This window comes from Limanda limanda, chromosome 18 (genome assembly GCF_963576545.1).
Source record: "Limanda limanda chromosome 18, fLimLim1.1, whole genome shotgun sequence".
Taxonomy (NCBI): domain Eukaryota; kingdom Metazoa; phylum Chordata; class Actinopteri; order Pleuronectiformes; family Pleuronectidae; genus Limanda; species Limanda limanda.
Genome location: NC_083653.1, coordinates 10017926 through 10032158, shown reverse-complemented (window position 1 = coordinate 10032158; position 14233 = coordinate 10017926). Strand labels below are relative to the sequence as shown.

The following is a 14233-nucleotide window of genomic DNA, read 5'->3' as shown; positions in this document are numbered from 1 at the left end:
TCGTGCTGATTACACAGGGGTGAAATTAAAGTAATAAACATTTAATTAAATGACCATATCAAACTGTTAGTTTTAATGAGTAAATATTAAAGTCAATATAACAGTATAACAATTTTGTTATATTTTGAAAAATGTTTATTTACCATAGCTTTCAGCAGTTCCTTTATCCATTTTTAGCTAGTTTAAACTTCTAGAATAATACTTCTTCTTTGCTCAGTTCATTAGCAGGTGGCAAATTGTCTTCTTCTGCTTCTTATTAGTTTGATTTATTGGCGGTGTATGAAGTCCTTCACAAAGCAGTCAGATAGGACATAAAGATAAAAGGAACAATGAAATACAAAGGCACATAAAGGACAAAAAGTCATTGTGTCACCGATCCAATATTCAGGGCCCAATTGTAAGGATTATTATTATTATTAATATTATTCAGGCAAATTAATTGGCTTTTTGAGGGCTTTAACATGCTCAAATTCTTACCAAAATTTGTAGAAAGTTAGAAAGTGGTGAAAATTTACGGAATTTTCAATGGGCGTCACAAAATGGCTCAACGGTGCCCCCCGAGACCCCCGGAACGTGTTCACATTGACCGAATTTCACAAAAATCAATACTAAGGTGTATCATGACCATGCAGACAAACAAAAAAGTCTTAGGTGCAATTGGAAACACGGCACGGGAAGCCTGCTATTTTGCATTTAGTGGCCATTTTGGCCATATTCCACATTTTTACTCTGAGGTACTTGCAACAGGGCTTTCAACAGATCAACTTCAAATTGATACTGAATCAGAGATGGGTATTATAGAGTAGACGCTACGAAACAGTATTGTTGTAAATGAAATACTACTACTACTACTACTAGTACTACTACTTCTGCTACTTCAAATAATAATAATAATAATATATAAATATTGTTAATATGCGGCAGATTGATATGTTACAAAATACCAGTAATCAAAATTACTATGAACTTGAAATTAACACCTCCATGTAAAAAAATATTCAACAATCCATCACTCAATTAATCAATTTATAAACATGTATCTATCTATCTATCTATCTATCTATCTATCTATCTATCTATCTATCTATCTATCTATCTATCTATCTATCTATCTATCTATCTATCTATCTATCTATCTATCTATCTATCTATCTATCTATCTATCTATCTATCTATCTATCTATCTATCTATCTATCTATCTATCTATCTATCTATCTATCTATCTATCTATCTATCTATCTATCTATCTATCTATCTATCTATCTATCTATCTATCTATCTATCTATCTATCTATCTATCTATCTATCTATCTATCTATCTATCTATCTATCTATCTATCTATCTATCTATCTATCTATCTATCTATCTATCTATCTATCTACCTATCTATCTATCTACCTACCTACCTACCTACCTACCTACCTATCTATCTATCTATCTATCTATCTATCTATCTACCTACCTACCTACCTACCTACCTACCTACCTACCTACCTACCTATCTATCTATCTATCTATCTATCTATCTATCTATCTATCTATCTATCTATCTATCTATCTATCTATCTATCTATCTATCTATCTATCTATCTATCTATCTATCTATCTATCTATCTATCTATCTATCTATCTATCTATCTATCTATCTATCTATCTATCTATCTATCTATCTATCTATCTATCTATCTATCTATCTATCCTCTGTTTGTAGGTATTGTCACAAACGACAACTAAACTCAGCATTAGTTGTCACATTGTGCTCTAAATTAGACTTTTAAAAACTGTCTGGGGTTTTAAATCATGAAAATACATTTATATCTAACTAGTAAAGCATGCAATTTGGGACATTTTGTGTGTGACTCACTAAAGAAGCTTGTTCTTTTGTGTTGCTCTGAGTTTGTTTTGGCAGTGCATAGTGCTGAGTGTGTTGTACTGGTTTTTGGTAACTTGTGTATGTATTGTATTCTTCATCTTCTGAAACACAATCACTTGCCCATTTGATTCATTCGGGTCATACATTCCAGCCTACGCTTGTAGATTCTGGAGCGGCTGGTATTGAATATTATTGTTCATTGTATCTTACATATTATTCATTTTGCAGAAACCCTGTTTTTGCATTATTAATCCATTGAACAACAGCTGGTTTTGACGGTCCCTCTATCCAGTCACTTTTTTCTGAACCATATTGATGTAATTGTAGTTAACTCCAAACACTCTTGGAATTTTAGAATTGCTTTCAGTGTCTTCAGGCAAACACGAAATCTCATTGTTCCTCTTCTTATCTATTTTCTGCCTCTAGTTGCTGGAGGACAAGTTGACAGACGCCGTTTTGCTGGTGTTTGCTAACAAACAGGACCTCCCAGGACCTGAAATTTTACTATTGCTGGTTTCTTATTTTGTTATCAGTGCGATTAACAAATTATCTTTTCACTTTCTGTACTTTTCTTCATTTGTTTCCAAACTTACGTGACAACAAGTTTTTATCAAGTTACACATTGAGCAAATGGCTTAATATGGAAATAAATCAGAAACAATAATCAGCAAGTGGCTTTTCCAATTGATTCTGTCCAGGCAGCATTTGCAGTAATCAACCACTTGCCTCATCATTGGACTTCTAGTCATCGTTGAGTCTAAGTTAAGTGGGGGGGGGGGTGATGATAGAGTTTTGGGGACGGACATCTTTTAAGCTTCCGCAGCAGCTGTTTTAGTCCCTTGTGGGTTTTTGCCTCCCTTGCAGACCTGACTCTGTTCTCTTCACTGCTCTGCCCTCGATCTCATGCCAAATCATTTATCTTCAGGCCTGAACGAGACGGAGGATTGCAGTGATTTCGCAGATAGATTTTGTCGGTGATGTGGAACCACGTGGCCTCTCTGTAAATGGATCCAAAAAAGGAACATTGTGCCTTCTCGTCCCTCTACACAAATCTGACAAATCCTTCCCTCATCTCATTCGTAGGTCATGCTCCCTCCTAAGATGCATTCGTGACTTTTTTAGCTTTTGAAAGAGAAAATATTGCAATAGCATTCTTCCACTTATGCTGCAGTGCATGGTGAGGTGCTGCAGAATCACAATTGGTCGAGTATAGATGGCACCATCGCAACAAGACTGTACCATTAACCAGGAATCGATCCTGTTTGAAGATTTGTGAAGTGGTCCTCACTCCTCTTCCTTTCTTTTTAACAACCACGATGAAAACTGATCCAATAAAAATCTCGGTTCCTGTATTGCCTCTGAAAGTAAATCTTATTTAACCCTAAAAGGGGAAGGAAGCATCTTTAAGTGTTGACATGTCTCCTGGGACAAAGATTGAAAGTGCAGAGCCACCTATCAGAGGAGAGGAGTGTGATGAGGTCAGACCTGACGTGAAGAAGGGCCTGGTCACAATGTGAAGCCAATCTCGCAGGTCAAAGATTATCCAAGTTGAATGTGGAAGCCATACAAAGCCATGCTGCCATTTACTTCCACAAAGGAATCCAATGTTCTTTTCAGCTATCTGTGACCGGGCCATAAAGTGTGACAGAGCTGTTGTCGTGCATTGTATTGAAGCCCCATGATTACGAACCATTTTCTACCACATTAATTGCCTTTTCCACAAGGCTCCATCATCAAAGACCGCCCGCCCAATATCACCCTGATTTTGAGATAAAACGTCATTAATCATAATGGAAAATAATATCGGACCAATGACACTGCCCTGAGGAGTCAGATTTTCCAAAATATACCTTCCTGATAAAGCTGTCCCAACTCTCACTTGAATTAACCAATCAAATAAAAAGTCTCTGATCCAATTATTGAAACAAACTCCAAAAAATGTGTTTCAAATTATTTATTGCCACACACATTAAAAGGGGAAAAAACAAACAGGCACAGCTACAGTAAGCAGTTAGTCTTCCAAAGCCAGGAACCTGTTCAGTTTGAACTCAAAGTCAATGGGATGTTCACTGGGTGGCCTGTAGTTCCCTCTCATTGTTGAGCTCAGGTAGGGGATGAGGGCGCAGTTCTCTTCAAACCTCGCCAGCTTCTTTTTGTACTTCTGGCGAATGCAGTCCGCGTTCTTGTGGTTGAAAGCTGTATAAATATGAGAATTATTAGCAACAGCAATTTCAATATCCTCTTTACTATTTTTCTAATTCAGTGTCAACCTTGAATCTTGTTTACCTTTCAGATAGAAGGCCACATAGAGGAGTGCTGATCTTTCTAAACTGATAAAGGGATGCTTTGGTTTGAGACAACCAACAGCTGTCATGGCCTTAATGACTGCTACTGCCACACCCTACAAAATACAGACTTTAATCAAAACAGTGCAGATATATCAAAGAAACACTTCACAAATGCACCTTTAACAAATTTGGACATCAAATCTCTGCATATTTATTTAAGTGTGTTTGACCTGTTCCAGGTAACCCAACGTCGGAATGGCAGTGAGGGGTACAGGGTCACAAAGAGGAGGGACCTTAACTGGCAGCCTCTGGTCCCAGTATGTTTCAGGACACCTTGATGGAAAATATGTGAATTAGGTTGTTTAATTCACCTTCAACTTTTCAAAGGCAAAATTATGTTTCACTGCCATCTTTGTTTTAAAGGCAGGATAACGAAAACTAACCATTCTAAGAAGAAAACATAGGTGACTGACGTTTCTGAAATCTGCAAAGAGAATAGTGCCACACCTCAAAAACATGTCCTGTTCCTGGGTTGACCTAAAAACATAGAGCCGTTCTCTGTATTCCACTGCGTGCTCCATCTTTCCTTGAACCAGGGCTTCATACCTGAGAACACATAAGACCTCCATAAATAGAAAATATCAAACATAGTAAAGAGTTAAGGGCAGAAAGAAGACACACAACATTGATTAAGTCTTCATGAGATATTTGTTTAGGTTGCGTAGACATGTATTGTGAATCTCTGTAGGTTGCAGACACTGTTGACCCATCAGATTTCTGAATGTGTTCTCAGATAGACAGATTTTAACTTTATGAAGTGAATACTGTACCTTTGCTTTCCACTCAGGTAAGTGACGGGACAAAAGCCCCTCATCTCAACTTGCTGTGGGAACCTGTTCTTCACCTGAGTCTCACTGAGTTTTGTAGGCAGCAGGTGGGGTTCTGGGAGAGCGTGTGGGCAGCTTGGAGTCACAAATCGATCCGGAGTGGACAGGAACTTCTGTGGTCGAGAGATTATATTCTATAAACTTCATATTTATACCTCAGTTACATTTTATATCTGAATACTTCATATCTTTGTGTAGGTTTCCTAAACCACACTGACCTCTAAATGCTCTTTGCCACACATCCTGAAAAACTGTCCTCTGTACTCAGCTGCATGAGTCAAACATGCAGTTTCTGAGCAGTCCACCAGGTGTTTATATAGAGCCAAGCAGACTGGGCAGTAACGGCCAAACTCTCCAAGGCGATGTTGCAGCTCCTGGGGAGTGATGCACATCCTGTTGATGCAGGCAGCTTGACCTGCAAAATGTGTCATTGTATGTGTGATTTAGATTTAATTTAATCATTTATTCACTATTTAATTCATATTTTTTAATCAATTCCTCTCTTTTTTAAAACATGTTTCCCCTATTTTTTGCTTGTGTTAGTCATCAGTTGGTATTTTTATTTGCAAGAATAAATGCATCCTCTTGACAAGCAATGTTTTCAATTGAATTAACTTCAGGTGCAAACAATCCTGTAGGGCTGATGTCTGGTTAAGCTAGTAGTACTTACCGCTGAGTGTCCTCTCCAGGAAGTTGTCAATGTATGTCATGCTGATGATGACTTCCTTTACAATCCTGCACCAGATCCACCATTTGCTCTTAAAGCCATCAAGCACAATCCAGTTCTGATATTGTTGATGGAAATATTTCTTCACCTGCTCCACCTCCTGCTTGTAATGGGAGGAACGATTGTGAAGTATCTCAGAGCTGTCATGCATCAGGTGAGGCCTAAAATCAGAGGAAATAGGGGAGGTAGGATACAAAGTTATGACAACTTTAAAAGCTTATGATTTCTGCATATCATTCCTATGTTGAAGTTTTCTCACTTGTTGAGTTTTATCTTGTCCATGTGACCTCTTCTTAGCACCTCCACGGTGTCCAGCTTAAGCTCAATTACTATCATGGGGATGATGCTCCGAGAAGCCATGAGCTCCGCCTGCTTAAGTGTCATCGGAAAGCCGTCCAAAACATACCTGGAGTTCCAAATAAGTAAATATAGTAATCAAACACATCCTCAAGCCTGTCCAGGGTGTTTTTTGAACCTTCAAACACAAAAACCTCTCACCCTCGGGTGCTGCAGACTGAGCTCAAGAGAACCACCTCCAGACACTGAATGGCCAGTTCATCAGGCACAACAAGGCCTTGGGAGAGAAGCAGCTTCACTTGGACAGCCAGATCTGTGTGCTCCTGAGTTTCAAGCACCATATGCATAGCTCTGCCAATAGACAGCCGCGCCAAGTCATACTTCTGAGCAAAGCTCTGCGCCACTGGAGAGATATAAGAGAAGAATGAAGACCAAAAATATAAGAGAAAAGGGAAAAAGCTATTTTGATTATTTTGCAGTTGTTGTGAATCTTACCAGTGGTTTTCCCAGATTTGGGTGGTCCAACGACGGCCAGTTTAACAGGGAGGGATTGGGTGGGCTTGGGCTGCCTAAGGTACTTCAGAGGATTGAGCATGAATGTGTTACGGTTCTCCTTAGATTCAAAGAAATAAATATACTGATTGAAGATTAGGGGATGTGTGGTATTCAGAGGCCACTGCAGAGGCTGGATCAAGTCTATCTCCTTGTATTTCTGTGGAAGAGGGACGAGTGGATAGACAATATGTTACACAACTCCTACAACTTTTATCAATGAAAAGTAGATCTCCTTTCACAAATGATGAAACTGTTTTAGGAAAATTGACCTTTATGGGATCCCAGCAGCCAAAGGCACTGTGGAGCTTGTATGAAAAGAGCAGCAGCCTCTGTGCCAGGTCGGATGAGATGGGTTGACATGTTTGGAAAAGTGACTCCCTGTTAGTCAGCAGAGGCTGTAACTTCTTGAGCAGCTGATTCCTCACAATCAATGGTGTGCGAGAGGCACTGATAGAGATACTGGGAATGTTTTGCTCACTCAGCAGCTCCTGAGTATAGAAAAGCACAAGGCAGGATCTATGAAAGCAATTGAAATACATTTAGAGTGAAGAGCTTGTCCTGAACGTGAAATAAAAGTGACTTCATGGGTTTGTGTGTCTGTCTTTGTACCGTTACGGTCGCAAGGTCTTTTTCATCTGTCGCAAAACGCTGCTCGATCTCCAACTCCAGCCGCTCGATAGCTGTCTCCTCCTTCTCCTCCTTCTCTGAGTCTTCGTTGTCTTCTTCCAAAAGAAACTCCTCCTTGAGCATCGCCTCTATCTCATCGATGTCTGAAGCTTCCTCCTCTTCATCGTCTTCTTCATACCCCTGAAACACAAACTACAGGGTTAAATGATGCAGAGTAAGGAGATATGGTTAACCAGTGATGGAGAGGAGATGACTGCGGTGATGGTGATTCAATACCTTTGATTCGGCCCTCTGTGACTCTGCCATGAGTTCAGCCCTTCTCCTGACAATTTTGTCCTCCTGTACCAAAGAAATGCACACAATCAACACTACCTCTTAGGGAAGATGACACTTCATAATAAAGTCAGCAGATTAAATTACTGCCAGCTTGTGCTTCTATATTACAAACTTGCTTACCCTGTTTTTCCTGCGCAGATCATGAAGAATGTTCAGCTGTGCTTGACGGTGGTCGCGACGCTCACGCCACTTCTCCTGGTATGTCGGCAACAGACGTTTCTGAACATCTGTGACATCCACCTCCATGGTTACCACTACGTCAGGGAAAAGCTGTCGATCCAGCATGTACTGCACCTCTTCGGAATGATGTGGGAAGCCCTCCAAAATAAAACCTGTGGACCTGCAAGAGAGAATTTTCTGGTCAGAAAATACTTTGCATGTTACTTTGCTTCTTGCCAAATTAGATGAGAAGCTTGATGTTTGAACGCTATACCTGGCTATAACAGGGGAATTTTGTTACATTTAGGCGATACTAGCTTTAGTCAACTGTTTCCAGTCTTTATGCTAACATAAGTAGTTTCATGTTGAGCTAATTGAGCTTTAAGGTAAGTTTTTTGCTGAACTTAATTTTTAGTGTGCAGATATTACAGTGGTTCCAGTCTTCTCATCTAATTCAGTTGAAAAGGATAAATAGTCGGGTTAGAATTATGTGTGCCTCTGTCTGTGTACATGTATGGTTCTTGATCCCAGAATGGTGCAATAACCATGTCCAGGATTTGTGGAGTCAGTGGATCGCCATCAGATAAGTAGGCTTTGATGGCGTTTTCCTCTTCAGTCAGTTCCATTTCCTGTTGTAGACGGTAGACGCACAAAAGCAAATGCTGAATAATTCTGTGGCAAAAAATATTCTTATTCATCAACTGTTGCATCTAATCAGAAACTAGTTTGATGGTTGAATGCTTGCAAGTAAAGGTTTGTTGATGCTGACCTCTATTTCATTGGCAGTGGTATCCTCCTCCACCACCTCCTCCTCCTCCTCCTCCTCCTCTCCGGCCTCCCCCCTGGCTTCCTGTATCAGGGTGACCAACTCCTCCAGAGACTCGTCAACGGGCTCTACTTCATCTGAATAAGGCACCCGTTTCCTTGTCTTGGCGATGAGGAGCATTTGGAGCTGCTCCCTGAACCGAACATGGAAGAGACCAAGCTGCCGTGCGAGCCACTCACCATGAGAGGTCTTTCCTGACCCTCGGGTACCAAGGCAAAGGATCCGAAGGGCAGGAGGCTTGGATAGAAGACAGAAATATGTCTTAATTTGAATCATAATGTTTGTTTATTATACACATTATCTTTCTCGTTTCATGTTGGATTGTACCTTGAGAGGCTCAGTTTTTGCAACAAATTGTGTTGGGTTTAGAAGGAAGTTGTCTCTCGCTTCTGTGCTGGAGAAGTAGAAGATCTTCTCCCGGTATTTGGCTGCAATCTCGTCCGTACAGGGCCACAGGACGTTTTGGTTTTTAAAGGCCACAGGACAGACATGAAGAGTATCACCTAATAATCTCTTAGGTGATGAGTCCCCCTGGTTTCATGGAGACGGATGAGATACAGTTTAAGGTTAATTTATATTGTAAATATTAAATCAGCATTAAAATAGCTGAGTTTAAAGTTAGAAACCTCATTATCTGCTGCGCCATTGTCACTGCTGTCTAAATCACGTTTCTCCAGCTCAGCTACGGCCTCGATATCCTCTTCCTCCTCATCCAGGTCCAGCTGTGACAGCTCCACGGGAATATACTTGAAGGGCTCTGAAGACAAGGAAAACACAGACTGAGGGTATTTTCACTTTCTGTTTTGGGCTGAACATGGTCTTGGAGATCATTCGTTTTCAATTATCATTTTAAAATAATTTTCTTTTGGTATTTGTGCTTTTCAAGGTCATAGAGATTGGAGAAATATACAGGAAAAGTTAGTGTGGAATATATAACAGAAATCTTCAGTAGCTCTTAAAGTTCAAACATTAAAAGCTTGATTTTGCTTTTTGTAATTGATGCGTTGAGACTGAACACACTTACTCTCCATGTGAAGGACTATCTCTTGAAGCAAGTCCTCTGGGCTTTTTCCATTAATCTCCAGTACTGAGTGGGCAGCAGATAGAGCAGACTCCATTTTCTTCCATTCAGACACAAACTGCTTGAGTTGCAGTTTGTAGTCCTTCATCTCTGGGCCATCTGGATAACCCAGATCCCAGTGATCAGGTAGTTTCACAGCTTGATCAACAAAGGGAGAAGGAGTGGGGGGGTAGAAGTTTATAAATACTGAGACATAAGTCACATTTAGTTTCCCTCTCCTATGAGTGATCTAGAAAAACAAAAGCATTTCATAAAATGTCTCACCTTCCTGTTTGATCACATCAAGGTCTGCAGGGCTGAGGGCGTCAGATTGCTCATGAATTTCTGCAAAGAAAATCAATTCAACAACAACAATGCTAACATAACTGAACAGTATGTAAATTCAGTTATACACTGACAGATTTTACATACCATCCTTTTCTTCAATGACCGCCTCTAGATTTGAATGCATCTCTGAGTTGTTTTCCTTTTTGTTACTAAAATGGAGAAAATGTAAGCACCAAAAACAGCATAATCAGTCCTGCGCAGATATAACAAATGAAAAAGTGACGAAATGTAACAGCATCATTTTAAATAAACTTACAAGGGCTGTTCATTCTGTGCAGACTGTTCATCTTGCAGCCTCTTCCTCACTGCCTCGTCCAAGCTCTCCTTGTTCTTCTCATACATTCTCTCCAAAACTGTTGAATTGTAACGATGCATGAACCCTGACAGAAGTCTTCATATTTAATGCTACAATTTGTTTTTGTTTACCTTTGTGTCCAATGCTGTCTTTGAGACAAAAGATGACATCTGGCAGGATTTCACCTTTGTGTAACAAATCCATCTGGGAGAGGTTGCTGGGAAAGTTGTCAAGCACCCATCCGGTTTTGACCTCCGCATCTTGATCTGCCGCCTCAATCTGTAAAATCAACCTCATTAGCATCTCCTTTCTGTAAAATAAAACCAATGGTCTCAAACAAATATAAAAACTAACTGCCATGTTTTAGATCGTAGACTTACCTCTGTTATACGCTTCTCCAATGCCTCAGCATGCAGAGTGACAGGAGATATGCTCTGTTGTTTGGCCTCCTCCATTACACCAAGCACCATGGCTTTAACTTGTGGATGATCCTCCGTCACTAAGAATAACAGAAAACATAAGCACACAAATATTAAATAGTAAATACCCGTCATAGTATTTGCAAAAGAGTGAAAAAAAGACAATTTATCCACTTCTCTTTGTCTGTATGCATGTGTGTGTGTTTGTGTAAGAAAATACAGCAGTTAATTAAAAATCTTACCTTCTACAGAACTGCTGTCATCTGATGAAATAAAATATTACAAGATTAATTCTAATCTGACAGGACAATCCACATATTCACAGTATAAAATGCTAATATATGCTTCATACTTTATGGTATTTTCATGATATGACAGTAGAAAAGTTACTCATCTACAATTATTTACAAAAATCGATCAGGTTGTATCTGTTTTTGTTCAAGACGAAACAATATGACTAACCAAGTGAATATAATAATCATATACACAGCTCAACTTGCCCGAGTTCTCTCTGCCATCCTCCTCCATTTTCTTGATTCGCTCTATAGCGAGCTGTGTAGTCTCCTCTTTGATTTTGTCAAGCCTCTCCTGTTCAATCTGGGCCAGAATTGGCTGCACCAGGTCCTCCACGTCAAGCACCAATGCATTGTAGTGATGCGCTAGAAGCTTACATAAGGTGCTCTTTCCTGACTGAGGGGGTCCAACAATTGAAACCTTGCAAGGGGGCCTGGGCATTGGAGGGAGTAAGTAACGTCTGGGGTTTGTGACAAACTTCTGGTATGCCTCCGCAGAGGAGAGGATGTACAGTTTGTCCTGGAAGCTGAACAGGGGTTAACATGAGAGTCAGTCAGCTGTTTTTCACAATCTCCCTGCAAAATATTAGATATATTCTTGACTCACCTGACAGATAGCTCAGGTTGGCCAGGAACCATCCGGCCCTCCTTCAGAGCAACAGGGCAGGTTGAGCCCCAGCGGCTCCTTCTCCATCTGAAGCCAGGGGCCACTGGATTGGTGGATGACATGTGTCTCAGTAGTTCCTCCTGGAAAAGAGATGATCTCTGTTTTAAAATACTTCTAATTGAATCAGAAGTGGATTCAGAGGAAGACGTCATTAAAAAACTCAAGCCTAAGTATGACCTAAGTATCAACTTTAATAGGTTCATTAATGTCTGACCGTATCAGCCTCTTCTGGCAAGTCCTCATCGGCTTGGTGGAGGAGGATGGGAATGGAGACACGTTTAATAGCCAATGATCCAAGACGGGACAATACAGACTACAGAAAAAAAAATAAACACACAAATGTCAGCTGACAGGTTATACAGTTATACTTATTTTTGCATAGAATATGTCTTTACAGAGTGAAGCTCTTCAGGTGTGTTGTTTCCATCCAGCTCCATCCGGTAGAGGGGGTTGTGGGCTGCCATGTAGTCCTGAAAGAACGTTTTCATTATACTAATTTGATTTAGAACACAACATCACAGAAAACTGATTGCTCCATCTGTGCATTATTAGTGCAATCCACTAAGTATCATATGACTGCCCAAAGAGTCCAAATACAATAGTTACCTTCAGCCCCTGGTAACTCACCTCCAGTGGTTTAAGCACTGTATCTTTGTACATGTTGATTCTATACAAAGCATTTTGGGTTGAATTCTCTGGCGACCACACCAAATGGTAAATAACATCCCTTTGGAGTCTCTCTCCAGAAGCCTACAGACAGAATAAACCCTTTTAGATAGAGAAATAGAGACAATTTACTGGGTCCAAATACATAAAAAGGGGGGATTGCAGAAAATACCAATCGTGATGGTATAATGTTACAAGGTAAATTAGACAAACAGTGGTCAAGGTGTTTGGCCTTGGATCTGTACCTGCTTCTCTTCATCTTCCATTTCGTCATCCATGCTGTCTTTTCTGTTGATGTACACATCTTCACACTGCCACTTGTCCCTTGTGAATAGCTGCCCTGTCTCTGGGTACTGCTTCAGACCTGCGAGCCTCTCGGCCAGGTCCTTGTCTGCACACTGGTACAGGACGGGTGTAGCATTCATAAATAATCCGATAACACATACTGATACAGATACTTATACCTTGAAGAAATTAATCATTTGCCGTGTGAATTCATAAAAACTGAGAAATTATGCAATGGATATGCAGAGGATGTGATACTAACCTTGATATTAATGATGAAATCAGGTGTCAGCTTGAGGTTCTTGATCAGTGCAACCTGCTCATGAATCTTCAGACACTCCTCAGACATGAGCGGCAGGCAGCTCAGCACATATCCTGCATCACAACACATTGAGCCTTATTCACATGCATGATCACTGTACTGATAAAATAAACTCCAAATACATTATTTACCATAGTGCTCCACATCTGGTGAGTCGAGCCTGTCAAGAATCAGCTGCAGCACCTTGTCTTGTGGTAAAATCCTCCCCTCGGATAAAATATCTAAGAGCTAAAACAGCAGACAAGACAACTTCAACCCTTAATAGCGATGGAAAACACACGTGAAACGAAGGAAAGGTTAACTGTCCTGTACGATGATAGAGAATTTATTACTCACCTCTAAACCTTCCTTCGTTCTATTTTGTATGTGTGTGTTGAGAACATCTGTATCTGAAATATTGTACAAGCAGATGAGAAATGCCATTAATGATATGCATAGACAGTGTTGATAAAAAAATGAAATATATAAAAGTATTTACCATCAATCAAGATACACTTCCAGGACTCTGCAATGTTTTTGGCCAAAGTGGATTTGCCAATACCCTGCAACATAAATTGACATAAACATATATGAGTAAAAGAAAATATAACCAACGATTGGTTGATTTTGTAGAAATCTTAATGGTTTATGTCTTTTTGTTAATTTAGTTTGATAATTAATCACTTGATTTGCATTACGTTAGTGGCCTCTCTTACTCAGAAAGACATAACATTACTTTGCAATTTAGTCTAAGAGATGGATAGAGAATACACTACATGGTGAGATGAGTATATATATACTGTATATGTGTATATGTGGTCACTGTGACTTGGTGAGATTGTAATAAAGACTTCATTGATTATATTAAATCTCCTGTATCTTATTTCAAACATCAACATCACCATGTTAGACACTCTTTGAACGAAGCATCCATGCTGGAAACAATGTCTAATATTGTGAGTGTGTTAAAAGTTATCAGGTTACCGGTTTTCCAACTACGATGAAGCAGGTGGGTTTGGAACGAAGCGTCTCTCTCTCCGCTTCCTCTTCTATCAAGTTGTCCACGAAATCCACCCGAACTGATTAAACAGTGAGGGAATTAAAAGTCATAAACAGTGAAGTAATTATGGAGCAGATCAGTGGTGACCCACATCTAACTCGGCCATTTCAACGACCCACCATTGAAGTACCTGGCTACAGTTGATATATTTCAATGGGACATTATTTACCGTTGCTTTGAGTTGTTCCTTTATCCATTTTCTGCGAGTTTAAATTAAACCTTTCAGCTTGCTGTCACCGGATACGGTTTCCACAGCAACTGA

At 39.9% G+C, this 14233-nt stretch overlaps 1 protein-coding gene across 1 annotated transcript; it reads right to left on the bottom strand.

Annotated features, from left to right (window-relative positions):
* Positions 1 to 3886: 3886 nt before the first annotated feature.
* On the bottom strand, positions 3887 to 14168 carry LOC133024880 (adenylate kinase 9-like). Its single transcript, XM_061092042.1, has 37 exons — positions 14141 to 14168; positions 13896 to 13990; positions 13411 to 13474; positions 13269 to 13321; positions 13064 to 13160; positions 12873 to 12985; positions 12571 to 12723; positions 12287 to 12397; positions 12055 to 12129; positions 11874 to 11972; positions 11600 to 11739; positions 11200 to 11519; positions 10942 to 10962; positions 10661 to 10779; positions 10412 to 10559; positions 10242 to 10338; positions 10070 to 10134; positions 9923 to 9982; positions 9602 to 9796; positions 9204 to 9334; positions 8905 to 9108; positions 8557 to 8814; positions 8262 to 8380; positions 7713 to 7932; positions 7533 to 7595; positions 7239 to 7448; positions 6899 to 7117; positions 6570 to 6786; positions 6276 to 6477; positions 6037 to 6183; positions 5721 to 5938; positions 5269 to 5465; positions 4994 to 5163; positions 4671 to 4769; positions 4394 to 4496; positions 4162 to 4276; positions 3887 to 4071 (listed from the first exon to the last, which is right to left on the bottom strand). Exons 1-37 carry the CDS (start codon positions 14166 to 14168, stop codon positions 3887 to 3889), a joined length of 5130 nt encoding a protein of 1709 aa, XP_060948025.1.
* Between the last annotated feature and the right edge of the window lie 65 nt (positions 14169 to 14233).

Bases quoted from the DNA above. Each gene is read 5' to 3' on its own strand.
- LOC133024880 (XM_061092042.1), bottom strand. From the start codon at position 14,168: ATGGATAAAGGAACAACTCAAAGCAACG. The intron at 7,933-8,261 runs GTACACAGACAG...TCTCTCTTGCAG, and splicing joins TGGGATCAAGAACCATACAT to GTCCACAGGTTTTATTTTGG. The intron at 5,164-5,268 runs GTCAGTGTGGTT...TCTCGACCACAG, and splicing joins GTGGCAAAGAGCATTTAGAG to AAGTTCCTGTCCACTCCGGA.